Below are 27,074 nucleotides of genomic sequence, written 5' to 3' on the forward strand. Positions count from 1 at the left end.
AAAGAACCCCGTGCCAGCAAGTCGGCAACAGCGGTTGCACGCACACATCCCCTTTCACCCAGGAGACAGGACAGCAGAAGATGAAGAAAATAGTATAAAGGAGGGGGGGGGGAGTGTAGTATGACAAAGAATACTGCTCGACCATGTCATTCTCCAGTACCTCCCAAAGTAGTCCACAAAGAGAAAAGGTCTTCAGTCAAACAGCAGCAATAAAGTCATCCAAAAACAAGATCAGCAAGGCAGGAACAAGCTCTAGATGTAAGTCTGTCAATCTGGAGTGGTATCAGAAGTCACTGGTTGATGACGGTACCACTGTGCAAAGGAAGGACTTGGTTGCGGATAAAAGAGGAGCCAGAAAAATGCAACATCTATTAAAACCTTCTTCGCGTGTTTCCCTCCAATAGTTTGTCTAGTTCTTCTTTGAATTTATTTAAACTGTCAACTTCCACAACAACAGATAGAAGTTTGTTTCAGCAATCCACCACCCGCTGGCTAAAGGCAAACTTCCGCACTCTATTCTGCACCCTTACTTCCTCAATTTTTTATTTTTTTTATTTGTGCAGTTCATGTGTGTGGACATGCTGTGTCTTACGTAGGGTGGCCCCTAAACGTTAACTTAGGGGCCGCCGTGATATACTGTAATGATGCAATCTCTGTAAAATGCCAGAAATTAGTCTGTTGTGTTGTTTCTGGCCACTTAGTTACTGGGAAGCAGAGATCAAGAAAGGCTGCTTCCCAGATCCTGTCCACGCCACGATGAGGCGGGCCACAACTATTCGCGTACTCTCCTACCAAAAATATAAGACCAAAGTGGTCCTATGAGTGCCCACGCCAGAAGCACGAGCAATACTATCCCAAAGGGCTGGAAAAATAAAATAAAAATGAGAAAAATAAACTTGAAAGATTTTTTAAAAATTATTAGAAGCTTAAAATAAAAGTAATAAAATAATTATAAAAGTAAAAGTGAAATAATAATGAGAAATCAAAATAGGAACCTATTTTGATTTCTCATTTGATCCTCTCCCACAAGGTCAATAAACATCTACCATCTTGCCCTGGTTCTTTCTGGAAGATCTGTTTTCACAGCATAAAGAATTTCAGTTGATATTTCAGACAAATCTGAAATAAGGCTGAAAATTGAAATATTTTAATTATATTTGTATGCATAAGAATCAGAAATAGATGCGCATGCGCTGTTTGAAATTTCACGAGGCCTTTTAAATTGTAAAATATAAGAAACTAAGAGACTGTTTCTATTTCATTTATAATATTTTTTTTTATAAATTTTTAACAAAAGTAATATATTTCTTTGAAAATGAAAGGTGTTAAACGCACTGCGTTATTTAAAAATATTAAAATTTTAAAACATTAAAATTTTTTTAAAGTTAAGTTCTAACTTTAAAATGTTAGAAAAAAATTAAAAAGTTAGTATTGCAATCCATTAAAAAAAGATGAAATATTAGCATCGTTCAAGAAGTCAAAAAATACCAAAACGTTTTCCAAAAATTAAAAAAAAAAAGGCACCTGTCAGGTGCTCCGCCATCGTTTTTGCTACAAATGGGAATTTCAGACTGCCGGAATAATTGGTAATAATTCAATAACTTAATGCAAAAATTTTATACTTTCATTATCTCACTAATAAAGAATGCCTAGCGAGATTGCTAGTAAAAGCAAAATCAAAGAACTGGACTTATTCTTTTGCACTTCGATTATTTTAATACAACAGGCCTCCATTGGATTACTTGGATTTTGCGACAGGAAATATATGGGCCCTGCGTTAGAAAAACATATGGAGTCCACAAAGAATCCATGTTAAAATGACTTAAATTGACTCATCTAGTGAGTATGGGCTTGGCACACCCAGGATCCTGAGCTGGATATCATCATTCTTCTTCTTGGTGATTCCCTTTTACTTCTTACCTTGCTCTCTCTCTCAGAGTAACTCAGAAATTTTTTTTTTTTGGCTGGTGCAGCATAAGCCTTAAGCTTCCTTGCACCATATGGCCAATAATGATAATGAAATGTTGTTCTCTCCCTTGGGAGAATTATGTTTGCTTATCCTTCTGGGTCCTCGTGGGTAGCACAGTTGGTGTAAGTCTTTTCACTCAAGTCTTTTCCACCCTACACCGGGTGGAAAAGACTAATTCGAATCCCGCTAATGACACCAGGATTTTTTATGGGCCTTTTTCGCAACGTAGCTGAGTTAATCAGCCACAGGAGAGGATATCATGTTTTTTTCTCCCGATAACTCGCGTTTTTCGTCAAGCAAACAGCAAAGCGACCACAGAACACTCAAAAGCAAAATACAACATTCTTCCACTACCCAAGGTGAAATCTGGTCCAGGGCTTCTCAATTAAGCTACGCTGCCATCGTGCCTGAGGTTGATTCCTGTTGCTGCTCGAGATTGAGGATACTTCCATCGAGAACGGAGGACGCCTTTATTTGCAATTTCAACTGTAGGCAGAGTTAGTTGGAGGTTCAAGTTAATAGTTTGCGCAAGTGATTTCACCTGCTGTCACTTGGAGGTTTCAGTTAATCGTTTCTTTCCTTATGAAGGAAAAATTTCTAGCATCACCCCAGGGGCTCACATCTGATGAGTATGGGCTTGGCACACCAGGGTCCTCAGCTGGATATCATCATTCTTCTCTTTCTTAGTGATTCCCTTCTACTTCCGACTCTCGTTCTCTCTTTCTCTCAGGGTGGTTCAGAAATTTTTTTTTGGCTGGTGCAGAATAAGCCTCAGGCTTCCTTGCACCATGCGGCTAATAATAATACGAAATAATAAGAAATATTTCTAGACTTGTGAAGGTTTACGAAAGTGGAACCTCCTTAAAATATGCAAAGAATGGAACGAATTTTCTCCACAACCATGAAATGTTTAGTAGTTTTAAAATTCAGTTTATGTGCAGGATATGGAATTTTGAAAAGTTAGAGATAGTATTGCAGTTTATCAGTTAATTTGCATAAAAAGGTTAGTGTTCTTAAAGATGATGAAAATTTAATAGAATGTAAATTTATTTCTTTACGTTTTATAAAATGGTTTCAAATTTCTCGTACACCTTTTTTTTTCTTCAAAGACCTAAACAACCAATTTTATGCTATACACTGCAGCCTTAAACAAGAATTAATAGGGGTCACGAAGCAAAAGCTACTATGCCTCTTAACTTGTGTTTAACCCGTCATCTCGACTCCCAACATGAGGAATTTTTATGGGGGCTTTTTCATGGCCGAGTTAGTCTGTGTCAAGCGGTTTTTTCTCCCGGAAACTCGGGTTTTTCGTCCAGCAAACAGAAAATCGACCGCAGAACAGATGCAATTTACAGACAGCATATATGGAGCAATATGGCCTTAGTTGCTGATGCTCCTAAAACCCTACTACAACAACAACAACCAGTCATCCTTTATGCATAGGTCATCTGATCATCTGCACCTCTTACATACCAGAAGCGTGTTTATGCGTTGCACTACTGGACGAGAAGTTTGAATCGGAATTTGAGCAATCCAGCGATATCGAAATCAGTCCTCTATGCGACACTTGCCATTTCACCATGGAAATGCATTGTAGTCTCCAGGAACATAAACGTATTGCAACAATTAATTTCCCAATAGATAGATGCAGTTGAAGTTCACAATATTGTCTTATAATAATACATCGAGAGAGAGAAATCGGTTCAGAAGCAGACTTAAGCAGACCTTCCATTAATCATTTCCAGCGACCCTGCCATTTATAACTTAAGAGGTTGTTAGATCGAATAAACTTTCTCTCAGTGTTACCAGATTATCTAAATATTGGACCGTCAATATTTGAAGAGGCATTTGTCTAGCAACCTATATATGCCTTGATGATATATTATTTTGGACATTTTTGTTATTGTGTAAATGATATATTGCTTAACTCAAAGATTGTTAGAGAATTAACACCTTCTGGCAGCATTAGCTGCGGCAAGTGATGCAAGAAAGCAAGCTTATAGAGCATCAGCCAAAAAAAGCACCACACCTTCCATTTCACCTATTCATTCCCTACAATACTTTACACATGTGTATCTAGTTGTTTCTTGAATTTATTTAAACTATCCAACTTCCACAACGACAGATGGAAGTTTGTTTCAACAATTAACCACCCGTTGGCTAAAGACAAAGTTTCGCACATCTATTCTGCAACCATCTTTCCTCAATTTGAATTTGTGCCCCCTCGTGTGTGTATGTGGTCTGAGTAAGACGAAGAATCGGATCAGCTTTGAGCTGGCTTGATCCATTCAAAGCTTTAAACACCTAAATCAGGTCACCGCGCAGCCTAGTATCCAGACGCTGCAAATTGCAAAATTGAAGCCTCTCTTGGCTTCAGTTCTGCAAATTGCAGGCCTTTGTTTTGCTCACCAATTTCGTTGCCCTTCTCTGTGCTAGTTCCAGCAGCTCTACATTCTTTCTTAAATGAGGCCTCCACACCTGTATGCAGTATTCAATATGTGGCCTGACCATTGCCTTATACAAGGGGATAACCACCTCCTTATCACTACTAGAAAAAATTCCTGTATATCATTGCCAAAACCCCAGGAGCTGTCCTGGCAGCCTATCCGAATTGCTCAGAGTACTTCATATCTGACTGCACAATTATCCTAGGTCTTTTCCACTTCCCTGAGTGCGGTACTACACAGCTGGTACGTTACTTTGTATTTATCAATGTTAAACTTCAATTTCCATTTCTCAGCCCATCTTCCCTAACTTTTCTAGAGCCTGTTGGAGTTACTTACTGTCATTAACCACCCTGCTAACCTTTATATCATCTGCAAACTTGGACATTAGCCTGCTAAGCCTTCGTCAATATCATCAATAAATATAGAAAGCAACAATGGGCCCAACACCGAACCCTGGGGGACTCCATTAATAACATTAGCCCATGAAGAGCAATGTCCATTGATTACCACTCTTTGGTAATCAAATTGCTGTCCTGGGATGAAAATCCTGTACTAAACTGATAAACATATAATTTCATCAAAAAAGAAACTCATTTAAAAAAAAATTAAAACTGACAACTCTTAATGCTGCTAATATTTCTTTTTAATTATAGTGCCCAACAGCACAACAAAAATCAAACATGTTTTTAAACGTTCCTAACATCATTCCATCACATTTTTTTAGAAGATTCAGCTATCACTCTCTCATCTTTCTGACACAAAACACCACCGCCAAGAATCTTCATTACAATAACACACGAATAAACAACATTCTCAATCTTTTCACCATTGACTCTTCGTGAGAACACGATAACAGGAGGTTCGGCTCCTGCAAATACTAGTGCAAGGGGCACATGACATCACAATTACTTCTCTCTAAAAGTCTTTCTTTTAAAACCGGGCCGTTACAATAGAAGAAATAAGAGAGAGAGAGAGATTTTATCTGCACCAATGCGAATCTAAAAATGTCTTTGAAATGTAGCCAAAGTCCCAGAAAGAAATATTTTACAAGACAAACATCTAAAAAGATTTCCCCATCAAGTTTCAACAGTGGTGTTGTTCGAAAATAATGCAATGTAAGTTCAATTGCTTAAATGAAATTTTTCTATTTATTCGCGCATTCATTTTTTTTCCTTAATTTTTTTTTTAATCCGAGTGCTTTTTAAAAATAAAACTTAGAAAAAAAAGGACAATACTATAAAACAACTTTGTTTGAACTGAAAATCCATCAGAAATTGAATCAGAAAATCCATCTTCTGAAAGGTGTTTAATTAAACTTAAGTATAAAAAAATAATAAAGGTAACGTTTCAGGTATCTTACCAATACCCATCATCAGACCGTGCTGTTGGGGGAACAAACATCACGGTTCTCCCAACAGCACAGTCTGATGACGGGTATCGTTAAGATGCCTGAAACGTTACCTTTAGTAGTTTAGGCGAATAGTTTAATAAACTATATTATTAATTTCACGTGGTATAAGAGTGATGTTAGATTTAATAATAATCTTAATGGAAAACAACCACGTGACGTATATTTTCTTCTTACATATTTATTTAAACTTATTGTAAAATTCTATCTTAACTTTGGAACACCACAATATTAAATTATTTTGGCAAAAAGCTTTTCTAAATTTGTGATCACACCCTATTTAAAAGTCGTCTGGTTTTCTCTGCACGTGCTCCTTTTAACTTGACGTCACCGCGCACTAATTGCACAGGTATATCCGTATAATAAATTGTGCTAAAAGTTAACATCCTAAGTCATGTATCGCGTTAATCACAAGGCCCTTTAGCTACTTTTAACAACGTTGGCTTTGTCCCATTATCGTTGTGACAGAGATATACAGATCCAGAGTGAAAGAAGGTGTTAGCTTAAAGCTATTTATAGCGTGCTACGACAGTTTAAAAAGCTACTGGTGTTAGCAGCCATGACATCAGTCAAGAACCTTGAATCTCTTTTTACCTACAATCAAGATAACGATAGGACATTGCCAGAAAGAGAATTAAACGAGGGAAGATGGAGGATTTAAGGAGACTATTTTTATCTCCTGCTTATCACTCGAACAAAGGGCACTTATAGGAATAATCCGGAAGATTTTAAAATGGTATTTATATTGAGTTGATTGGTTGACATTACATTTTGTTGGTACGTATCTGGTGTAAAGTAATGGAGTTTCCATAATTGATCTGTCTGTCCCACAGTAACCATCTAAATCCCACAGAACACCTTTGAGACAAACTGGATTCTCAGATCAGGACGAAGCCAGTATGGATCACTTTTAAAGAAGAGCTGAAAATTGCGATTAGCTACTATCATGAACTGGTTGAAAATGTTCCACAAAGGACAAATATTCTTCACATATTTGTCCCCGATTTATATATGTATATAATAAAATTCCATCTTTCAAATATTTCATATTGAAAAGATGGTGAAATATAGAAAATAAATTGTGTAGTCATTTAATGTGGTATTAATCACACTGTTCACTCAAAACATGACTAACCCCTTGTTTTAGCAATTGGTTTCCATCGTGGTACACGAAATACTTGACCGAAATGGGCAAGAGATGTAACGGACTTTGAAAAAGGGTTGATTGTTGGTACCGTTTGAAGGTGGCAGTATTACATGTGTTATTGTAACTCAGTTACGTGAAAAAGGCCCATAAAAATTCCTCTCGCCATCGACGAGATTCGAACTCAGGTCTTTTCCGTTGGTAGGACGGCAATCCTACCAACTGTGCTACCCAAGAGGGCTTAAGTTTGGTGTGTCAAAGCCAAAGAAACTAAGGCTATGAGACACCAGAATATTGTATCTGTAATGCGTATATTTTTCGATCAGTTTGCTAGGCGAAAAGTCTAAATCTCCACTGAGACTCAACCACGTTACGAAAAGAGCCGATAAAAATTAATCATATCATTGACGAGAATCGAACTCAATCCTTTTCCATCTTCTGCAGAAGAACAGTGATTATAATCACTAAGTTACCTGTGAGGGCGCAAGATTGTGTAATGCCAGTGATAAATAGTGTCATAGTATTGACGTAATCTCATTATTTTTAAGGAAATGACTTTCAGCAAGATGATGCTTAAGATGAGGGAATAGATGGAAATTCGAATGTGCTAAGTCGAGTCTATATGGAGGAGAAGGATTTAAAGTGTTCCGCCCAGTGCTCCAACTCATCAACAGCCAATTTCAGTGTGTGTGGGTCATGCATTATCGAGAAAGATAATAGCTAACAGTGCCTAACTTTACAGATATTTCAATGGCTGTAAAATTAGACACTATATTGGCATTGGGGGCCAGTCAGGCCAGTGTTCATCTTGCAAGTTGTTTTTTTCACTTGTTATTAAACAAAAAGCGGACTACACTGAGTGGACAGAAATCATGGGACACCTACCTAGTAACGGGTAGGCCCACCTTTCGCCCGCATAAGGGCAGTCACACGGCGAGGCATTGAGTTCACTAGGTCACGAAAGCGTTCCGTAGATATATCCATCCATGCTTACTGCACCACTGTCCATAATTCAGTCGCATTCCTGGTTGGAGGATCCAAAACTCGAACGGACCTTTCCACAGCATTCCAAAGATGCTACTCAGGATTCATGTCCTCCGGTGAACGGGAAAGCCATTTCATGGTGGTAAAATCTGCAGAATGCTCTTCGAACCATGTTTTTTTTTTTTAAATATTTTTTTTTTTTTTTCTGTTTATACTCTGGCACGACAACCAAGTCAGTAGAGTTTTTACAATAAATCGTCAATACAAATATTTATCGTATTTAGTAGTCAAGGGCTTGAACCCCGGTACCCTCAAGGAACACGTTCTATGCACTCTCGCTCCTGACCACTGGGCTACGTCAGGCCTTCTAGTGACCACGGCTCTGTGGGGAGGCTCATTGTCCTGCTGAAAGAGTCCATTATCCTGTGGGTGCACGATGACCATGGAGGGATGCAAATGGTCTGCAACGATGCATAGGTAAGCTGGACCGTTCAGAGATGCGTCTACACGTACCAGAGGTCCCAACTTGTGCCAGTTGAACATGCCCCAGACTATTACCGACGTGCACCTGCCTGAACAGCTCCTTGTTGACATGACGGATGCAAAGCTTCGTGCGGTTTCCGCCAGACACGCACCCTCCAGTCCGCTCGAAATAACTGGAAACGGGATTCATTGGACTAGAAGACCCGTCCTAATCATTCAAGGTCCAGTGCTGATGTTCTTTCGTTGAGGCGTACAGTCCTGTGTCGTGGTGTTAGCAATGAGACTGTGGTGGGCAGGTGGCGCCCATAACCTATTGCGGCTAAAGATCGCTTGGTCTTGGTGGTGACGTTTCTAGCACCTCCTCATTGAAGTCGGCGGTGATTTGTGCCACTGTCGCTCTCCAGTTGGCTGAAGCAATGCGAGACAGCCGTCGATGGCCACATTTATCCACCATCTTTCTCCGCTCACACCGCTGTCCACAATGAGATGTTATTCCGGAAATGGCGTATTCCCGATACACTCTTAATACTGTCGAACGGGATAGTGCAATTTCTGTGCCACCTCCGCGATAGAGTGAGCCATGCGTCGGGCACTCACAATCATCCCTCTTTCAAAGTCCGTTGACTCACGACGTTTATCCATATTGACATCGAATTACCGTCTACGTGAATGCAGTATATCTGCCAAGCGGTGGGTTCGTCCACTAGCGAGAGGGGTGACAGTGTCGCGTTGCCCAGGAACCAGGTATCCCACGAATTCTGTCCTTTTAGCGTATATCACAATAAAAATGTTTAAAATACGCACTGCCTTCCAAAATATTAGGAAAGATCGGAAAGTAAGATCCCAATGTTAAGTAATTTATAATTGATAGTTACTAATAAATTAATGGGACATTGTATTTCAAATATTTTAAAGTCGTAAAGCCTATATAATAGTGGGGGGGGGGGTTAGTGTTTTTGTAGTATAAGCAACTCAGGCTGTACTGCTTCGTGTATACTGTCTATAAATTGCGTCTGCCCTGCCCTTATGGTCGATTTTCTGTTTGCTGGACGAATAACTCGAGTTTCCGGGAGAAAAAACCCTGCTACCCTCGCCTGAGACCAACTAACTCAGTGACATTGTGAAAATGTTCTACCTACGAGGGCAGCTTGCAAAAGGAAGGTACATCTTGAAATCTTCTAAAACACATGCAAGACAGATAGTCGTAATCTTTTGTAAAATGATAGTTTCTCTTTGTCCTCTGTCACGGATTTACAACGCCTGCTGTGATTTATGACAGACAGTTTTGTGGCGAGTGAAAACACTGAATGCAATTACATCGGATTAAAGTTTATCTCTGTTACTCTCAGAAACGGATTCAATGTCAACGCATTTTAGATTTTAAAACCAAAGACGTTTGTAGAAAAGTGGTTGAGAGACTGAATTCATATTGTAGGAGAAAAATGGAAACCACAGAAGATAGGAAAAGTAAAAAGGCCGATGTTCCATCCTTACACACCAACACCAGAAAAATGGGTGAGTCCAGTTTTGAAAGTTTTAACATTTATCTCTTAGAAAAGAAGACTCCAAAATGTTTTTTAGCGAACTTTCAGAAAGGAGAATGGTTATGATCTTGATAGCTGCGCACACTAGCTTTCATTTATCAGAATGAGTTCTTTCCAAAATTGGCAATGTCCATATTAAAATCTTCAGGTACATTATGATGCAAAACATTTGACATTGCTGTGTTTGTTTAATTAATAATTAAAAGCGTAAAACTGCATAGGAAAGTTTGCATTTTTTTGTGAATCTACACTGGTTTGCCAAAAGTTAAGAACAATCGAGTTTGCGCAATCACCTTGTTGTTGTTGTGTTTGTAGTAGGCTTTTAGGAGCATAGGCAACTAAGGCCACATTGCTCCGTGTCCATTATCTGTAAATTTCGTGCATTGTGAGGTCGATTTTCTTGATGAAAAATGCGAGTTTCCTGGTAAAAAAACCATCCTACCATCGCCTGAGACCGGCTAACTCAGCCACGATCAAACTATAAATGAGAACACACTGCGCATGTGCACTTCATTTCGATATGCACATATGGGGGGGGGATAGAGTGGTCTGATCATGCGCCCATTTAGATTGTAATCAACTTGCACTCGTGGGTACCACAGTTGGTATAATCACCCTCCTCTCCACACGAGATGAAAAAGACCTGAGTTCGAATGCTGTCAATAACGCGAGGAATTTTTATGGTTCTTTTTCAGAACGTGGTCGAGTTAGTCGACTGAGGGTAGAGTAACATGGTTTTTTCTCCAGGAAACTTGGGCTTTTCGTCCAACAAACAACAAATCGACCACAAAACACAAGCAATTTACAGACATACGGCTCAATATGGCCAAAGTTGCTGATGCACCTATAATCCTCACAACCATAAATAATTAGCTCAGTAATGTCTTTAAGGAAGTGGAGGCCAGAAGTTTATTAAACTCCAACGGGAAGCTAAATGATTTTGTAATAACTGAAGATAAAGTGGAAGAGAAATTGTTAAAGTTAAACATAAGAAAGGCACCTGGGGGTGGATGGGATCTATCCAGTTATATTAAAGGAGGCGGCAAAGAAACTAAGCAAACCCTTAGCCATAATTATGAGAGTATCCTTGGGCTCAGGGGAGGTCTCCACAGACTGGAGATGTGCGAACGCATCCCAAATTCACAAAGGGGAATTAAAGGGTAACACGAGTAATTATAGACCTGTTAGTTTTACTTCTGTTCCAGAGAAAATGATGTAGTCACTGGTTAAAGAAGTAATGCAGGATCATCTAGACAAGGCTGCAATTATTCTTCAGACACAGCATGGGTTTGTTAAGGGGAAGTCTTGTCTGACCAATTTTGAAATCCATATACTTGGATTTCAGGAAAGGTTTTCATATTGTTGCACATAAAAGCGTGCTGTACAAATTGTTGTACAGTCTCTCCAAGGCCGAATTGATTGACAAGACTCTCATCACATCGTGTCTGGGCAGAATGGCAGCCACGTATTTAACTCTAACTCGCGATTTTTGTTCAACATTGCTCTGTACTTTAGTCTGCAGTTAACAATATAACCTATGGTATCCTTGAAAGATGACATCTGCTCTACAACATCATCAACTTTGCTCCTGGCAGACATACCATGGTCCTATTCCATCTAGCGGGTCGTTATCCTATAGGCAAAAAGGACATCTGCCTGGGGTCCCGATCAGAAGGGAGTTATTAGTTTTTTCTTTAGATGGGGCTCCCAAATTCCATTTTGCCTTGGGCCCCACGATGGTATATTGCGCCACGAATGCTATCTATCCCTTTTTGCTCAATATATTTCCCGTTTCCCTGACAATAGAGTCACCGACAAGACATATCCTTATAAAAACTTTGAGCAATTAAAATTCCCGTTTTGATTCTTGAATCAAGTAGTCACTTTATTAGACTTTGTATAATTTCTCTAAAATATTATGTATATATGAACTTCTTCTTTGCAGGCAACTGTTTCCCTGCGAGGTATATTCTCACTGGCCTCGCCTTTTGGGGAATGGGTTTGGTGTTTGCCCATCGAGCAGTTCTACACGTCACCATCGTTGTAATGGTAAATCGTAGCCATTTTTCAGAAACACAGCATAATTACACGAATGGAGATGAGTGTCCCGATTATAGAGAAAGTGAAAACAGTTCCTTCAAAAATGAGGTAAATATCCAACTCAATAAATCTCTTTCTCTCTTTCAAATTGGTTTCTAGGTTATTTCAGTAAAAGCTCTGGTACTGTGAGACTTCAAATCAGAATACATTCAAATGTAAAATCTAAAATTTCAAAAAATGATTTAGCACGTTTACTTTTCCACGCTTTATTTAGAAAATTCAATAAATAAATAAAATAAAATTGCTTACAAACACCATACGCTGAATAAATAGTAAAATGAAATTTCTGTATTTCAGGGCTTGTATGATTGGAGTCCATCAACTCAAGGCTTAATTCTAGGAGCTTATTTTTACGGCTATATCTTAACCATGCTCCTTGCAGGAATAATTGTTAATCTGATCGGGACTAAGTGGATTTTAGGAGGAGGAATATTTCTTTCTTCTGTCATCATCGTCCTTATTCCAACTCTAGCAGATTATGGAGTGGTAGTGATGATTATAACTCGATCAGTTCTCGGAATGGTTCAGGTAGGATTGCCCTCTTTTATTCAATCCAGGTAGTAAACCATTTATTTTGGAATGGAAATACATTATGTCATAGATTCAATTAGAGGTCTGCTGTACTGTGTGACTGTGGATTGCCCTCACAGGCCGGTAGCATAGTGGATATAATCACCCTCCTCTCCACACGGACTGGAAAAGGCCCTTTCGGGTCCGGTTCGTGACGGTTTGGGTCCCGGCAATCACGACTTGTGGTCTTTTTTCCTTTTCCAACGTTGCTGAGTTAGTTGTCTCAGGCGAGGGTTGCATGGTTTTCAACCGGAAGCTCTGTTTTCTCGTCCAGCAAAACGGCAAATCGACCACACCATTTGCAGACATATATACTCGTACTTCGTTGTCCGAGTATATCATTTCACCCCATAGCCTTTGTCACTTTGGCAATTCACACACACTCGAGTTCGAATGACGTGAAGAATTTTTATGGGTATTTTTCATAATGTGGCTGAGTTAGTCAGTCTCAGGCGAGGCTAGCGTGTACTTTTCTCCGAAAAATTGTGTTTTTAGTCTGGCAAACAGCAAATCGACCACAAAACACACTCGCAACTAGTAGACATATTGAACATACCGCGCAATATGGCCTAAGTTACTGGTAAGTTGGTTGTTGTAAGGTTTTAGGCGTATCAGCAACTTAGACCATGTTGCGCCATAAATAAGTGACTTGGCGGATTGTAACTGCAGTCGTTTTTGCGCCATTAAATAAAAAAAAAAACAAAACCCCAACCAAGTCATATATAATATATCTGTAAATTGCGCGTGTGGTCGATTTGCTGTTTGCTGAATGAAAAAACCAATTTTTTGGGAGAAAAAACATGCTACACTCGCTTGAGACCGACTAACACAGAGACGTTGTCAAAAGACCCATAAAATTCCACACGCAATTGACGCGATTTGAACTCTGATCTTTTTACCCAGCGTGGGGAGGATGAGGTTTCTACCAACTCTGTACTACCTATGAGGGCGCCTAAGTTGCCAATGTGCCTAAAACCCTACAACAAAAACATTAACAACTAGCTACTGTCCATAATCGAATGAATCGGTTATGCCCATCACTAATCACAGCATCAGAGATGATAGGTATTTGGACCTAACTTGTCACATAATATCTTCTGCTGAATTGTATGGCTGCAAGAGAGAAAATCAAATGCAAGATGCGTCAGATTTGTGCCCCTCTCACTTCATCACAGAAAAGTTTATTTCAACTGATGTCGTCAACATGTCAACTGGACTGAAAAGGAATGGCCTAATGAGCTGAATTTCAGTTCTCCGGTGAGTCATGATTCAACTCATTTGGTCTTATGAAACCTATACAAAAAGAGCCAGTGCTTTAATGAGATCTTTTTGATAGTTTATTTGATGGAGCCTAACTTATTAATATAGAGAATTATCCAGAATCATTCTCTGGATGGATCCCGAAGATTTAGACACCATCGCTGGCAGTTTGATTCTGAACCCTATCTCCTTGATCCACAGACATTAAACGTGAAAGGCGTCAGTATATTGTGTCTGTAAATTGCCTGTATTCTGTGGTCGATTTTCCTGTTTGCTGGACAAAAAATCTGAGTTTTCGAGAGAAAAGGTATGCAACCCTCTCCTGAGATCGATTAACTCAACCACGTTGTGAAAAAAGCCAAAAAATTCCTCAAAGTTCTTTACCAGATTTAGACCCAGGAATTTTTCACCCGGTGAGAGTTGGACGGTGATTTTATTCACTGTGTGATTCGTGAATATGAACACCGTTGAGGAATTTTGATGGGATTCATGTTGTAATCCCATAAAAATTCGTGAATATGAACACCGTTGAGGAATTTTGATGGGATTCATGTTTTAATCCCATAAAAATTTCTCTCGTCATTGATGGGATTCGAGCACTGGCATTTTTTATCCGGTAGGAAAAGGATGATGATAATATCCATGTGCAACCCGCGAGAGCTCCTCGGTTGGTAACAATTATCTTAAATCATCTGAATTATTAACGATTATCTTAATCAAACTACCCACTTTCACCTGACCAGATGGAAGATCGTTCCAATAATCAACGATATTTTGACTGAAAGCAAATTTCCGCATAACTATCCTGCAACCATCCTTCCTTAACTTGTGTCCCCTTGATTAGTATTATTATTGGCAAATGATGCAAGAAAGCAAGCGTCTTTGAAGGTGAAGGTAGATGAAAAATATTTATTTAGTTTGCCAGCAACCGATAGTTATGCTATGCATATCTAGTGGACCAATGTGATTTTTTTCTTTTCCTTCTAGTGTTAACATCTACTTTTCTTTCCATTCTTAGCCCAAAACCTCTCATAATTTGCCTTAGCTCGACTAATTCCCCTTAGCGGTTAGATTGCACAGCAATTTGTGTCGACTGTGTGTTTCCATATCCTCTGATAATTTATACTTATCCCATTCATTTTTCGTCTCTGCCACTAGTCTCATCAAAATTCATCTGACATCCATTTATGTCAAAACTTTGAACAATATTTCTTAGTTGGTATAAAAAACTAAGCGCTTCTATGATTACTTCTCTCAATGTTTCCCAATTATAATTTGTAGTTGGCAACATCATCAGTAGGTTCCACTGAATAGAGTTTAATAACTGTCCGAGACCATTGTAATAACCTTTTCGAAAGCAAAATCCCTTTTCTTTACTTTTGACAGTAGTCAAATCTTTAAACAGATCCCACATCAGTACTGTGATTATTGTGTATCGATATATGATTTACTTAAAGATGTTATTCTTCAGAAAATGAATATCAATAAAGGTTTAGAAGGTAATAGATCTCTTTCTTCGGTTATTATTTGCATAGATTTGAAGAAAATCTGTGTGGAAGGAACGTTTCTTGTTGTAACAGAGAGGTGTAAATATTTTTTTATGAATCTCCAGTTTTATTCATTTACAATTTATCTATTTTTTTCGAGAGAATGTTTTACTTTTTTTTATTTTTTCGCTAAACTGAACTAGCCAGACTTTTCACTATTCTTCGAATTTCAAATTAGCTTAACTATTATTTCAATTACTAAAATTTCTTGATGACTAATCATTCGATTATGCACATCATTCCGATCTTCAGTCAATTTTGTACACCTCTTTGGGATACTTCCCTTAAAACTGCCTCCACAATTGGGACATTACATTTTGGTGAGCATTCAAGACCTTTATCAGTCAGAGTGGATACTAACCTACACCTCTTTTTCCAGAATTTGTATATTTTTTAAACTTAAATTTTCTTAAGAGTTATTTCCTCTAAAAGTCTAACCATGGCCTCATCTGTCAAGGAACTCCTAAAGAACCAAATTCAAATATTAAACTTTTACTGCCACAAAAAAGGCTGTACTTAAGTACGTAATGTCAAATGTACTCATCATAAGATGCACTTGGAGACCAGTTAGTCTCCTGCCAGTAACTGAATTACTTCAATTAATTGAATAATTAAAAACAATTTTCATGAAATTTTTTAAATCGAAATTATTTTTCAGGGCATGATTTATCCTGCAGTGTATACGCTGTTTTCTCGGTGGTCGCCTCTCCAAGAACGCAGTACCTTAATTTCAATCTGTGTATTCGGCAGCCATTTTGGAAGTGTATTTTTTATGCCTCTGATTGGTTATCTTTGTGAGTCGGGATTTGCTGGTGGATGGCCATCGGCATTTTATGTTTTGGGTAAGTGATTATTATTTTTATAAAAGACTTTTTCCTCCTTTATGGGATTATTATTATTATTATTATTATATTTGTAAAATAATAAGAGAAGTTTACCTCAATATAATACGCAGAACACTTCCTTATGATACTCTCCAACAAATAAAACGAAAAAATCTTTCATTAGAATAAAAAATAATTAAAAATCAATCTTTCAATTAAATTAATTGAAAGAAATTTAACGAAAAAATTACAAAACGATTTTCCTTCCAGAAGCTGACAACACTTTTCGACCATATGTCGTGATCACAGGAACGAAAATTACTGAATAGTGGTGAGCATGAAACTTAAATAGGTATTATTTGTCTTCGCGCATGCGCGTAAAAGCCCACGAGTCGGAGATTAGAAATGGCCGGCGAACATTAACAGAATTCTCACGTAATTTAATTTCCACAATTTATGCAATTAATAGTCTGGTATAACTACGTTGGACACTAAATAAAGTATGTTTTTCGTTAACGGCATGAAAGGCTAATTCTGACGCTGCTGAACGAGAAGCACGAACTGGGGCTGCATGTTGATTTACACAAAAATTCAGAGGAAACCGCGTAGAACCTTGGTACGATGAGTTGCAATCCCCGCAAGAAATGTTGTATACCAGGTCATTTATTTGTGTTGCGAACGAGGAAAGGTCTGAGCGATTTTTCAGTATAGTCTGTAGTTTCCGTATTGGTCTGGCTACAATTTTAAATTCGGTATCTTTAAAGAATCTGTTAAGCTGCTTGTGCCACTGTTCAACATATGGGACAGAAATAAAGTATTTTTTAATATTACGATTGTTGGTTGATGTAGTACTTTTTATCCTATACCTAGCTTGTACAATAATTCGGTTTATTGTAGCAAGGGGATAACCCCTGTTTAAGAATCTTCTGGTTAATACGTATTTGTATTTCTGAGCCCAAAGCAGATTCCGTCGTTGAATATTTATAGGCATTTGGACATTGATCGAAGATCTCATGTAGGAGAACGGATGATAGCTGTTATAATGCAGAAGCATACCGGTGTTTGTAGGTTTTCTATAGATGCTAAATTGGATTTTATTCGAGTCCCGAGTAAGCGTGAAATTTAGAAAATCTAATGACTTTGTATCCGTATCCTCCCTTTCCAATGTAAATTTGAGTCTATAGTAAATATTATTAAGCGAATGTAAAATGTCTTGGATAGTACTACTACTGTCAGTAATAACTAGAACATCGTTTAAATACCTCCCATAGTATATGATACTGGGTAGAAAAGGCATCAAATGTATACGCTCAATTGTTGAGAGATAGATCTCCGATATTAAGCCACTCAAGCTCAATCCCATCGGCAAACCAACCAAAGTTTTGGACATCGACCAACAATCGTAATATTAAAAAATACTTTATTTCTGTCCCATATGTTGAACAGTAGCACAAACAGCTTAACAGATTCTTTAAAGATACCGAATTTAAAATGTGGCCAGGCCAATACAGAAACTACACACTATACTGAAAAAACGCTCAGTCCTTTCCTCGTTCGCAACACAAATAAATGACCTGGTATACAACATTTCTTGAGGGCATTGCAACTCGTCATACCAAGGTTCTACGCGGTTTCCTCCGAATTTTTGTGTAAATCAATAAGCGGCCTCGGTTCGTGCTTCTCGTTCAGCAGCGTTAGAATTAGCCTTTCATGACGTTAACGAAAAATATAATTTTTTTATTTAACTAGGCCAAAATTAGTGTCCAACATAATTATACCAGACTATTAATTGCAGAAACTGTTGAAATTAAATTACAGGCATACCTCGGTTAACGTTACCTCTGATAACGAAGCTTCGATATAACGAAGTCGGCAATTTCAAGCCCCATTTAACATAAAAAAAAAATATTCCAGTTTAATCACCTGAAATCTAAACAAACTGAAGAAATTACGGAAACCTTTGGGGCTTCTCGTGGTTGCTTCGAGAAATTTAAAAAAAGGGGCAGGATTCATAGTGTAAAATTAACAGGAGAAGCTGCAAATAAGTTTCCAGAAAAACTAAAGGAAATAATTGAACGTGAAAATTTTCCAAATTTGATGTTCAATGTTGACGAAAGCGGTTTGTTCTGGAAACGGCTACCAACAAAAAGCTTCATTTCTATTGAAGAAAAATCAGCTGCTGGGTTCAAAGCAGCCAAAGACCGTTTAACGTTACTCTTTGGATCAAATGCCTCTGGCGATTATAAATTAAAATTGTTATTAGTTTACCATTCAGAAAATCCGAGGGCGTTAAAAGGTAACATAAAAATGAATTTACCTGTAATATGGAAAGCAAATAGAAAAGTGTGGGTTACCAAGGAGTTATTTACTGATTGGTTTGTTAACCACTTTTGTCCTGAAGTAAAACGGTATTGTCAAAAAAACAACTTTGAAGAAAAAGCTCTTTTGTTGTTAGACAGTGCTCCGGGACATCCTACTGATCTTAACACGTTGGACACATGCATTCCTGTCAAAGTTGTGTTTCTTCCAGCAAACACAACTTCCCTGATTCAACCATTGGATCAGGGAGTAAATAGCATCATTTAAAGCTTATTATCTGCGTCGAACATTAAGTAGTTTAACTGAACTAGAGGATAAAGAGGAAATGACAGTTAAAACTTTTTGGAAAAACTACACCATTAAAAAGGCAATTGAAAACATTGATAGTTCTTGGAAAGAAGTCGCTAAGAAATGCTTAAATGGAGTTTGGCGCAAAATATGGCCAGAAGTTGTACTAGAAGAAGAAAATAACATCCAAGAAATTAGAAATGAAGTTATCCAGATGGCTCAATCAATAGGTTTCGAAAATGTCGATGAAGAGGATGTTAGAAATTTATTGAATGCAGAAGATGATGGTTTTTCAGTCGAAGATTTAGAAAACCTTGTTAGCAATGAAGACGAAGTTAAAGAAGTTCCAGCCGAAAAAGTGTTAAAAAACCAAAGATTTAAAAAGGTGCTTAAATGACATTGAAAACGTTTTAAATTTTTTTAGTGAAAATGATCCTGATTTAGGAAGAAGTATTATTGTTAAGCGATCAGTGTTAAATGCAATAACTCCGCATAGGCAATTGTTAAATGAAAGAGAAAAAGAGCATAAACAATCAACTTTAGACTCGTATTTTAAAATGTGATTTCACTTTTTATGTAAGTTGACTGTTTATTTAATAAAACTTTTCTTTGTCCGAAAAAAAAGCTTTTCATTTTCTTTACGTAGGAACGTATCCCTATTCTGGCCATAGTATTTTTACCTCTGAAAACGAAGTTTCGCTTAACGAAGTAATTTCGTGGAACGCATCCTATTCGTTATTCGAGGTATGCCTGTACATGATAATTCTGTTAATGTTCGCCGGCCATTTCTAATCTCCGATTCGTGGGCTTTTACCCTCATGTGTGAAGACAAATAATACCTATTTAAGTTTCATGCTCACCCCTATTCGGTAATTTTCGATCCTATGATGACGACTTAGGGTAGAAAAGCGTTGACAGCTTCAGGAAGGAAAATCGTTTTGCAATTTTTTTTTTGCTAAATTTGTTTTAATTAATTTAATTTTTAATTGCGTTAGATTGAATTTTCATTGTGTTCATTTGATTCTTAATTGTGTTCAATCGATTTTTAATTATTTTTTACTATATATTAAAATAGTTGATTAACTTCACTAACCCATTTAAATGAATATTGGCTGTTTTGATAATCACGATAACATTGCGCTGTCAACCCAAAAAAAACCTGTCATGATTACTATTTACGTTTGCCCTCTCCCCATCTTTCTATCAGAAGTTAAGAATGAACTAGATCTGCATTCGTGCTGTATATTGTATGACGTATCCATATCATTAACTTTCTTGAGTATAAATATTTGAACTTATGTTTTGAATCAGCTATTTGCTTACCATATAACTGGCGCCATCTGTCAATAAAAATATTCATTATTTATTAATAAACTTCAATTTGATTTGTTATTTGATCGCTTTTGCTATAGATGATTTTTATTTAAATTACCATAAAAGCGGTTAAAATGAAGTTGCAAAACATTTCCGTTGTCAGTGAACTTTAAAAGTTAAAAAGAAACCACAGATAAAACTGAAAATAAAAAAATCAACTAAAAAAGAACCAAAATAAAAATTTCAATTTAGAATTTCACTTTTAAGTTTGCAGGGAAAGAAAAATCCATTTCGCGCACTGAAATGAAAAAAAAAAATTAAATAAAAGTATAGTCTGTTTTATGCCTGATTTACTAGTAATTAAAAGTTACCTAAAATTTTTTATGATATTCTTGATAAGTGTAAAAAGTTTACTTTAATTTTTGATCATTATTCAGCTATGAATAATCTCAAGTCAGTGAAATACTTTTTTTTTTTTTCCATTTAAATTTTTCTCATATTGCGTCAGTATAAAAGTTGTGTAAGTTTTAAAAAATTATTACATTTACTTTTGACTGATATTAATAACTATAAACAATTCCAGTTTTTTTTTACCTTCTACAAAATTATTTATTTGACTCACAAATTTAATAAATACTAGATGAATATTTTCCGAGACAGGTGGCGCTGGTTGCACTGCAAACAAAATGCGTAGGAATCAAAATATTCATATACATATATCTAAATACAAATTCGTATATATTAAGTGTATTTAATAAACGTTTGTGTAGAAGTTGCTCAAAGTAATCAATGTATGATCATTTTCAGGTGCTGTAGGAGTTGTTTGGGTTATTCTCTGGATACTTTTGGCCTTCAGTACTCCTGCAGAACACCCCAGGATTTCCGAAAAAGAATTTAACTATATTATGACTAATTTAACAAACGTTTCTTCTAATAAACAGGTAAAAACATATTTATTGTAATGTCCCCAGTGACTTTTCATTCTTACTTAATTAATTTTAATGTCTCTTTTGTGTTTTTCTATCAATATCTTGGCTAATTAATTAATTTGATAGCGTTTAAACACAAAGTGTAGTGGTGAACTGAGTAGAAGGAAAATCCCCTGAATCCGGTTTTCAAAGTCAAGTGATATTTGCAGTATTCTTGAAAAACAACCAGAATACGGCAAGGTACTCAAAGTAATTGAGGGTATTTCGAGGGAGGCTGATAGTTTTAAGACGTTCTTGGTATATATCAAGAACGTCTTCGTTAAAACGCATTTTATATCTTTGAGAATAAGCCCTTGTGGCTTGCACAGTTAATAAGATTGCCTTCTTCCCCACACCGGGTAGAGGAGCCCTGAGTTTGAGTACTGTCAGTGAAGGGAGGAATTTTCATGGGCATTTTTCATAACGTGGCTGAGTTGGTCGGTAGTTGAGGGTAGCATTGTTTTTTTCATTGGGGTTTTACTTCCAGAAAAACAGAAACAGCAATAACTTTGAGATTAAATGTATTGTTGTTGTTGTAGTAAGGTTTTAGAATCATCAGTGACTAAGGCCATATTGCTTCCCGTAAATCGCGTGTGTTCTGAGGTCGATTTTCTGTTTTCTGGACGAAAAAACTCGAATTTCTGGGAGAAAAACAATGCTACCATCGCCTGAGACCAGCTAACTCAGCCACATTGTGAAAAATACCACGGAGTGAAAAAAGCCCACTAAAGTTCCTCGCGTCATCGGCGGGATTCGAACCCGGGCCTTTTCCACCCGGTGTGGGGAGGACGGTGACGATACCACTGTGCTACCCACGCAGACTTTTCTCCTGGAAACTAGGGTTTTTTCCAGCAAACAAAAAATGGACCTCAGAACACAGTTTACAGGCAATATACACTGAATGACATGTCCTTAGTCGCCGATGCTCCTAAAACCCAACAACAACAAAGTATCATTCAAGATATTCACATTAAAGTTTGTGAACCTTTAATTTCGAAATTAGTATATGAATAACAAGTAAAACTGCGTATTAAAATATTTTATTATGTATCTTATTCTTCCAGAAGCGTCCAGTACCATGGAAAGCAATCCTTACTTCAGTTCCGGTGTGGTCATTGACCATAGCAAAATTCACGGGTGCTTGGAGCTATATTATATTACAGACTAAATTACCGGCCTATCTTGAAGACGTACTTCACTTTTCTATGCAGCAGGTAAATTTGTTTATTTATCTATTTATGTGAACCATGCATAATAGGGACTGAAATATCTTAATTGCCAACCGTGTAATAATAAAAAATACAATTTGAGTATTATATTAAGAAACATAACGTTTTGGAAAAAAAACATCTGTATACAATAGAGAAAAGGTCCAATGGCAGGGCAAGGATATATCTGCCAGGAACAGAAAGAGCTTGATGAACTTTCTTCATTATTTATAAAATGCACTAAATATGGCAAATAGTATAGAAAAGTTGAGAGATTTGTCAGATATTTAATTTAGAAATTAAATTTGGTAGCAACTGCTACCGAATTTAATATTTCTTTACATCTTTTATAAATAAAGTAGTTCTCCTCTGCCGCGAGACTTTTTTGTCAACAGAAACATCATTGTTCAAAGTTATCCTACAGGCCTTTCCCTGAGACAATCCTCAGCGACTTCGTCTTAGCATGTTTCATTTCCTATTCAGACCTAAACCTGTGTTCCACCAAGAGCTGTTATCTGGAGAAGAGGACGTAATGCACTAGATGGCCACTTTAGAGATACACCTACCAAGTAGCTAGAACTTGCCCCTTAAGTCCTCAGAACAGCCTTTATTTATCATAGCATGGATTAAACGAGGTATTAAAAGCAAGCATGCGACCCGATCCATGTTGACTCGATTGCTTCCACACTTGCTGCCAATTAGATGTTTACGGATCTCACACAAAAGAACTGGTTCCATTTCGTCCCACAGGCGCTTAATTGGAATGAGTTCTGGTAATTCGGGGGACCAGCGCAGAAAGCGGTAAATTCACTCTCATGTTCCTCGAATAAGTTCTGTACAATTCTGGCTTGTGACATGACACATTATCCAGGAGGAACCCATTCACAGGAAAACTGCAGCTACAAAAGAATGTACAGTGTATGTATTACGCACCAAAGCAACTAAGGCTATGAAATACTGAATTGTATGCATTCGGTGGTCGACTTACCTTAGGACGGAAAATCCTAGTTTCCGAGGGAAAAAAAAGTGAAATATGCTCATAATCGAATTCAGACCTTTTATCAGTATCCGTGACAAGCACCCGGTATCTGTGACAAGGTACCAGGATGTACACACTGTACTACTCATGAGGGCCATGGAGAAAGATAACCAAAATATTGATCTACTGGCATCAAGATGCACCACGAAAATTCTCCCCACGCCATCATATCGCCATTACCACCACCATCAGTCTGCATTTGACACCTGACACGATGGGTCCATTGACTCGTGCTGTTTTCTTCATATTCTGGTCTTTCCATCAGCTTGAAACAGCAAGAACCGGGATTTGTCACACCAGACAACATTTCCAATCCTCACTGTCAAGAGTTGGCGTTCCTGAGTCCACTATAACCGTATCTTCTGTTTTGCTGACAGGAGTAAAACCTGATTCGCTCGTCGGCTGCAGTAATCCCATTCGTGACAAGGTACATGAGCTGTGTGTTCTGAAATGTCTCTTTGGTTACTGCTGTTGTATTGGGTTGTTATTTGACTGACTGACTAGCCATTCTATTACCTTGCACAAGTGATATCAGTCTCCGTTGACCTCTCGCATTAATGGGCTGTTTCTAACTGCAGGATAGCCGTTGGCTAGATAGTATTTCGTTATTGGACCAATTTCGATACATCAGAGACAGTCGTATGTAAAATCCACAGCAAGGTTGCAGTTTCCGAGATACTCATATGGTCGCATCTCTGGTGCCGACTAACCTACAGCTTTCAAAATCACTTAACTCTTTTGTCCTGTCCATTGTTGAACTTTGCAGCATCCCTACTTATCTGTCCACCCGCTTTATATCTTGTGGTACAAACACACGATTTTGTTACTGGGAGCTTTCCATTTCTTTGAAAATAGTGGGATGCCTAATAAAGCGTCCATTTAGTGTATATTGATTGAATACTGTAAATGATTGTTTGTGCATAGTGATATGGTATGGATCTGGTTTTCCACAGTCACAATCATTCCATTAGAAATTAGAAATCATTCCATTCCATTCCATCAGATCCGTTTTTGCAATGTGGTATTATGAAACGTGCATACAAATTCCATAAGAATTTCTTGTTGTTCTATGGTACTTAAAAATATATGGTGTTACGGTTATAGTTTGTCACTTGTCTCGAAGTGGAAGATTTATTCATTAAATACAAAATTAATAAAAGTAAATAAATTTCATTATAAATAAAATTAAATTACAAATATAGTATCAAAACATCACAACATAAAATAGCTACCAATCGATACGTAGAGAGTTTCAAAAGATAAGTAAAGAAAACAGATAAAGTGGCAAAAAGAAGAATGGAAAGGTCGGTCCACATTTTCCCAATACGTATTTATTTTTAATCTAGCTCTCAATGGATGCTACTTGCTTATGGATCAGTGTCCTCTTTTTGGAGTGAAGTAAATAGTGCACTTTCCACCAAATTTAACTTCCCTGTCATCCTTTCCAACTCCCAGTCATTAACCTAGAAAGCATGCAACACTTCTGGAAGTTAGCCAACAAAGAAGAATGACATCCGCAGGACACCACAACCGGATTATAGATTTTAAAAACAAGTGGTTCTTTACCTGACTCCTCTTCAAAGGGGGCAAGTACTCAAGAAGTCTGTGAGCACTTTATGACAGAATAAAAGTAAGTTTAACTTGCTGATTGTAGTATTAGCTCCTAGGATATAACTTAAACTACTTTAGCATTCATCTTATTTCTTCCTGACGAATGTTTTTATTTTAGAATGGCTTCATCAATGCCTTGCCATCAGCAGCGCTTGGCTGCACCGTAGTTACATCTGGGTACCTCTCCGACTACTTGAGAAACCATCAATGTATGAAGACAAGTAACATACGTAAACTATTTGAGTTTATTGGTAAGTCTCTGAAGTTCTGAAAAATATATATACTTTTTTTATATTTTCATCTTAAAGTCTCTACAGTTCTCAATTATATGTCTGTTGTTGATGTTTTGTTTTTGAGCCAGAGAACTTAGACCATGGACACATTAATGTCTTACCTTAGTGGTTTCTAGTAGTTCACTCTTCTGTATTCGAGGGTTGCGTTAGTATTGCACTATGGCGATCAGCTTCCAAATTACACATTTCCCAATATGATATGTGTCAATAGCACACCTGATATTTGCAAGAGGGTATAAAGAACTAATTACATATTTAATTTTAATAATTTACGATTATTAATAATTAAATTATGATTAAATATTAATTATTGATAAATGAAATGAAAGTATAATAAAAATTCAATAAATTGTTAATTGAATATTATTATTTATTTATTAATATAACATAGTAATTATTAAATTTACGTATAAAATATTCCATAGTAATTAAATTGCATATTGAATGATTACATATTAAATGGAGATTAATATGTAATTATATACGTACCATATTTTGCTAGATTGGATTCGATCTTCTTTGAGCATTTATTGGTCATTCTTTTTATTGTACAGCTCTTGTAGGACCTGCTGTTTGTGTTGGCCTTGTTCCCCATGTAGGTTGTGACAGTACAGCAGCTGTTCTTCTATTAACCATGGCCATGGGCATTTATGGTATATGCGGTGGTGGAGAGGTCGCAGTTTTTATGGATATTGCTCCAGATTTTGCAGGTAGGTGGATTTGTGAAGTTAAACTAGTTACAATACTAAAGCCTTCTTTTTCCATTGTTTCTACAGTGCAAATATCTTATATTATTCTTAACTGATTTTTCTTTCTTGCATAAATTGATTTAACACTGATTTTTATTCTTCTCCTCCTCCTCCTAGGATCCATATTCGGCGTATCGAACGCCTTCGCTTGTTTGGCTGGCGTCCTCTCGCCCTATATTGCTGGAATATTCTTGGATGGAAATGTAAGCTCAAAGTTGCTTAACAATCACTTCTTACTCTCAAACTCTGGTTGGTAAACTTAGAGACTTCTTTAAAAATAAATAAATAAATAAAAATAAAGAGAATTTACATATGTTAAAGTTCAAAATCATGTAAATGAAACTAATGAGGTGGACCTCATTGTGACATACTCAAATAATGCTTATCTAGAACCTGAGCACTAATAATCCTTTCTCTTTCTCTACAGAATGGCAGTATCTTACAGTGGAGTTACATTTTCTACACCTCCGCTGGCCTTTACATTTTTGGTGCAATAGTGTTCTCTCTGTTCGGATCCTCTGACCTTCAACCTTGGGCCGTTACTTCTGCTGATGAACCAGTGTCTTGCGAGGATCGAAAGAAATCCTGTGAGACAACAGTGGCTGTGATTGCAACAGAGAAATTTGATATGCGGTCGGCCACCTCTTAGGATTTCCGAACGCCATTTTCCAGTATTTATATTGAAAAATGACAGTTGTCGACAAGGAATGGAGATGGCACCATTGTTTAGTGTATATTTATATAACATTTCGAATGAAAAACACGTAGATCTTACCCAAAGACAGTGTTCAGACAGCGATATGACTGAAATCCAATGACCTGATTCTGTGAGAATATCGAGATTCATTCTTTTGTGAAGAAACATTGTTGTATTCTGTACCAGAACAATTTCGATACTGTACAGGGATTTCCATTTGCCACGATGCTGTGGAAGTTAGGTTAATTAATTATAACAAATAAAAGCTTTTTTATATATCGAACACTATCGAACAAATTCGGTATTTA

General features: G+C 37.2%; 1 protein-coding gene across 1 annotated transcript; it reads left to right on the forward strand.

The window, feature by feature from the left end:
- The first annotated feature begins 143 nt into the window (after positions 1-143).
- Positions 144-26,718, forward strand: LOC150077866 (sialin-like). The gene is made up of 10 exons (XM_090384388.1): positions 144-258; positions 11,925-12,127; positions 12,377-12,607; positions 16,115-16,298; positions 21,009-21,142; positions 22,234-22,383; positions 25,146-25,278; positions 25,875-26,030; positions 26,187-26,272; positions 26,497-26,718. Exons 1-10 carry the CDS (start codon positions 144-146, stop codon positions 26,716-26,718), a joined length of 1,614 nt encoding a protein of 537 aa, XP_090240514.1.
- The last annotated feature ends 356 nt before the right edge of the window (positions 26,719-27,074 follow it).

Source organism: Mastigoproctus giganteus, chromosome 11, assembly GCF_048544385.1.
Source record: "Mastigoproctus giganteus isolate SK-2022 chromosome 11, ASM4854438v1, whole genome shotgun sequence".
NCBI lineage: Eukaryota > Metazoa > Arthropoda > Arachnida > Uropygi > Thelyphonidae > Mastigoproctus > Mastigoproctus giganteus.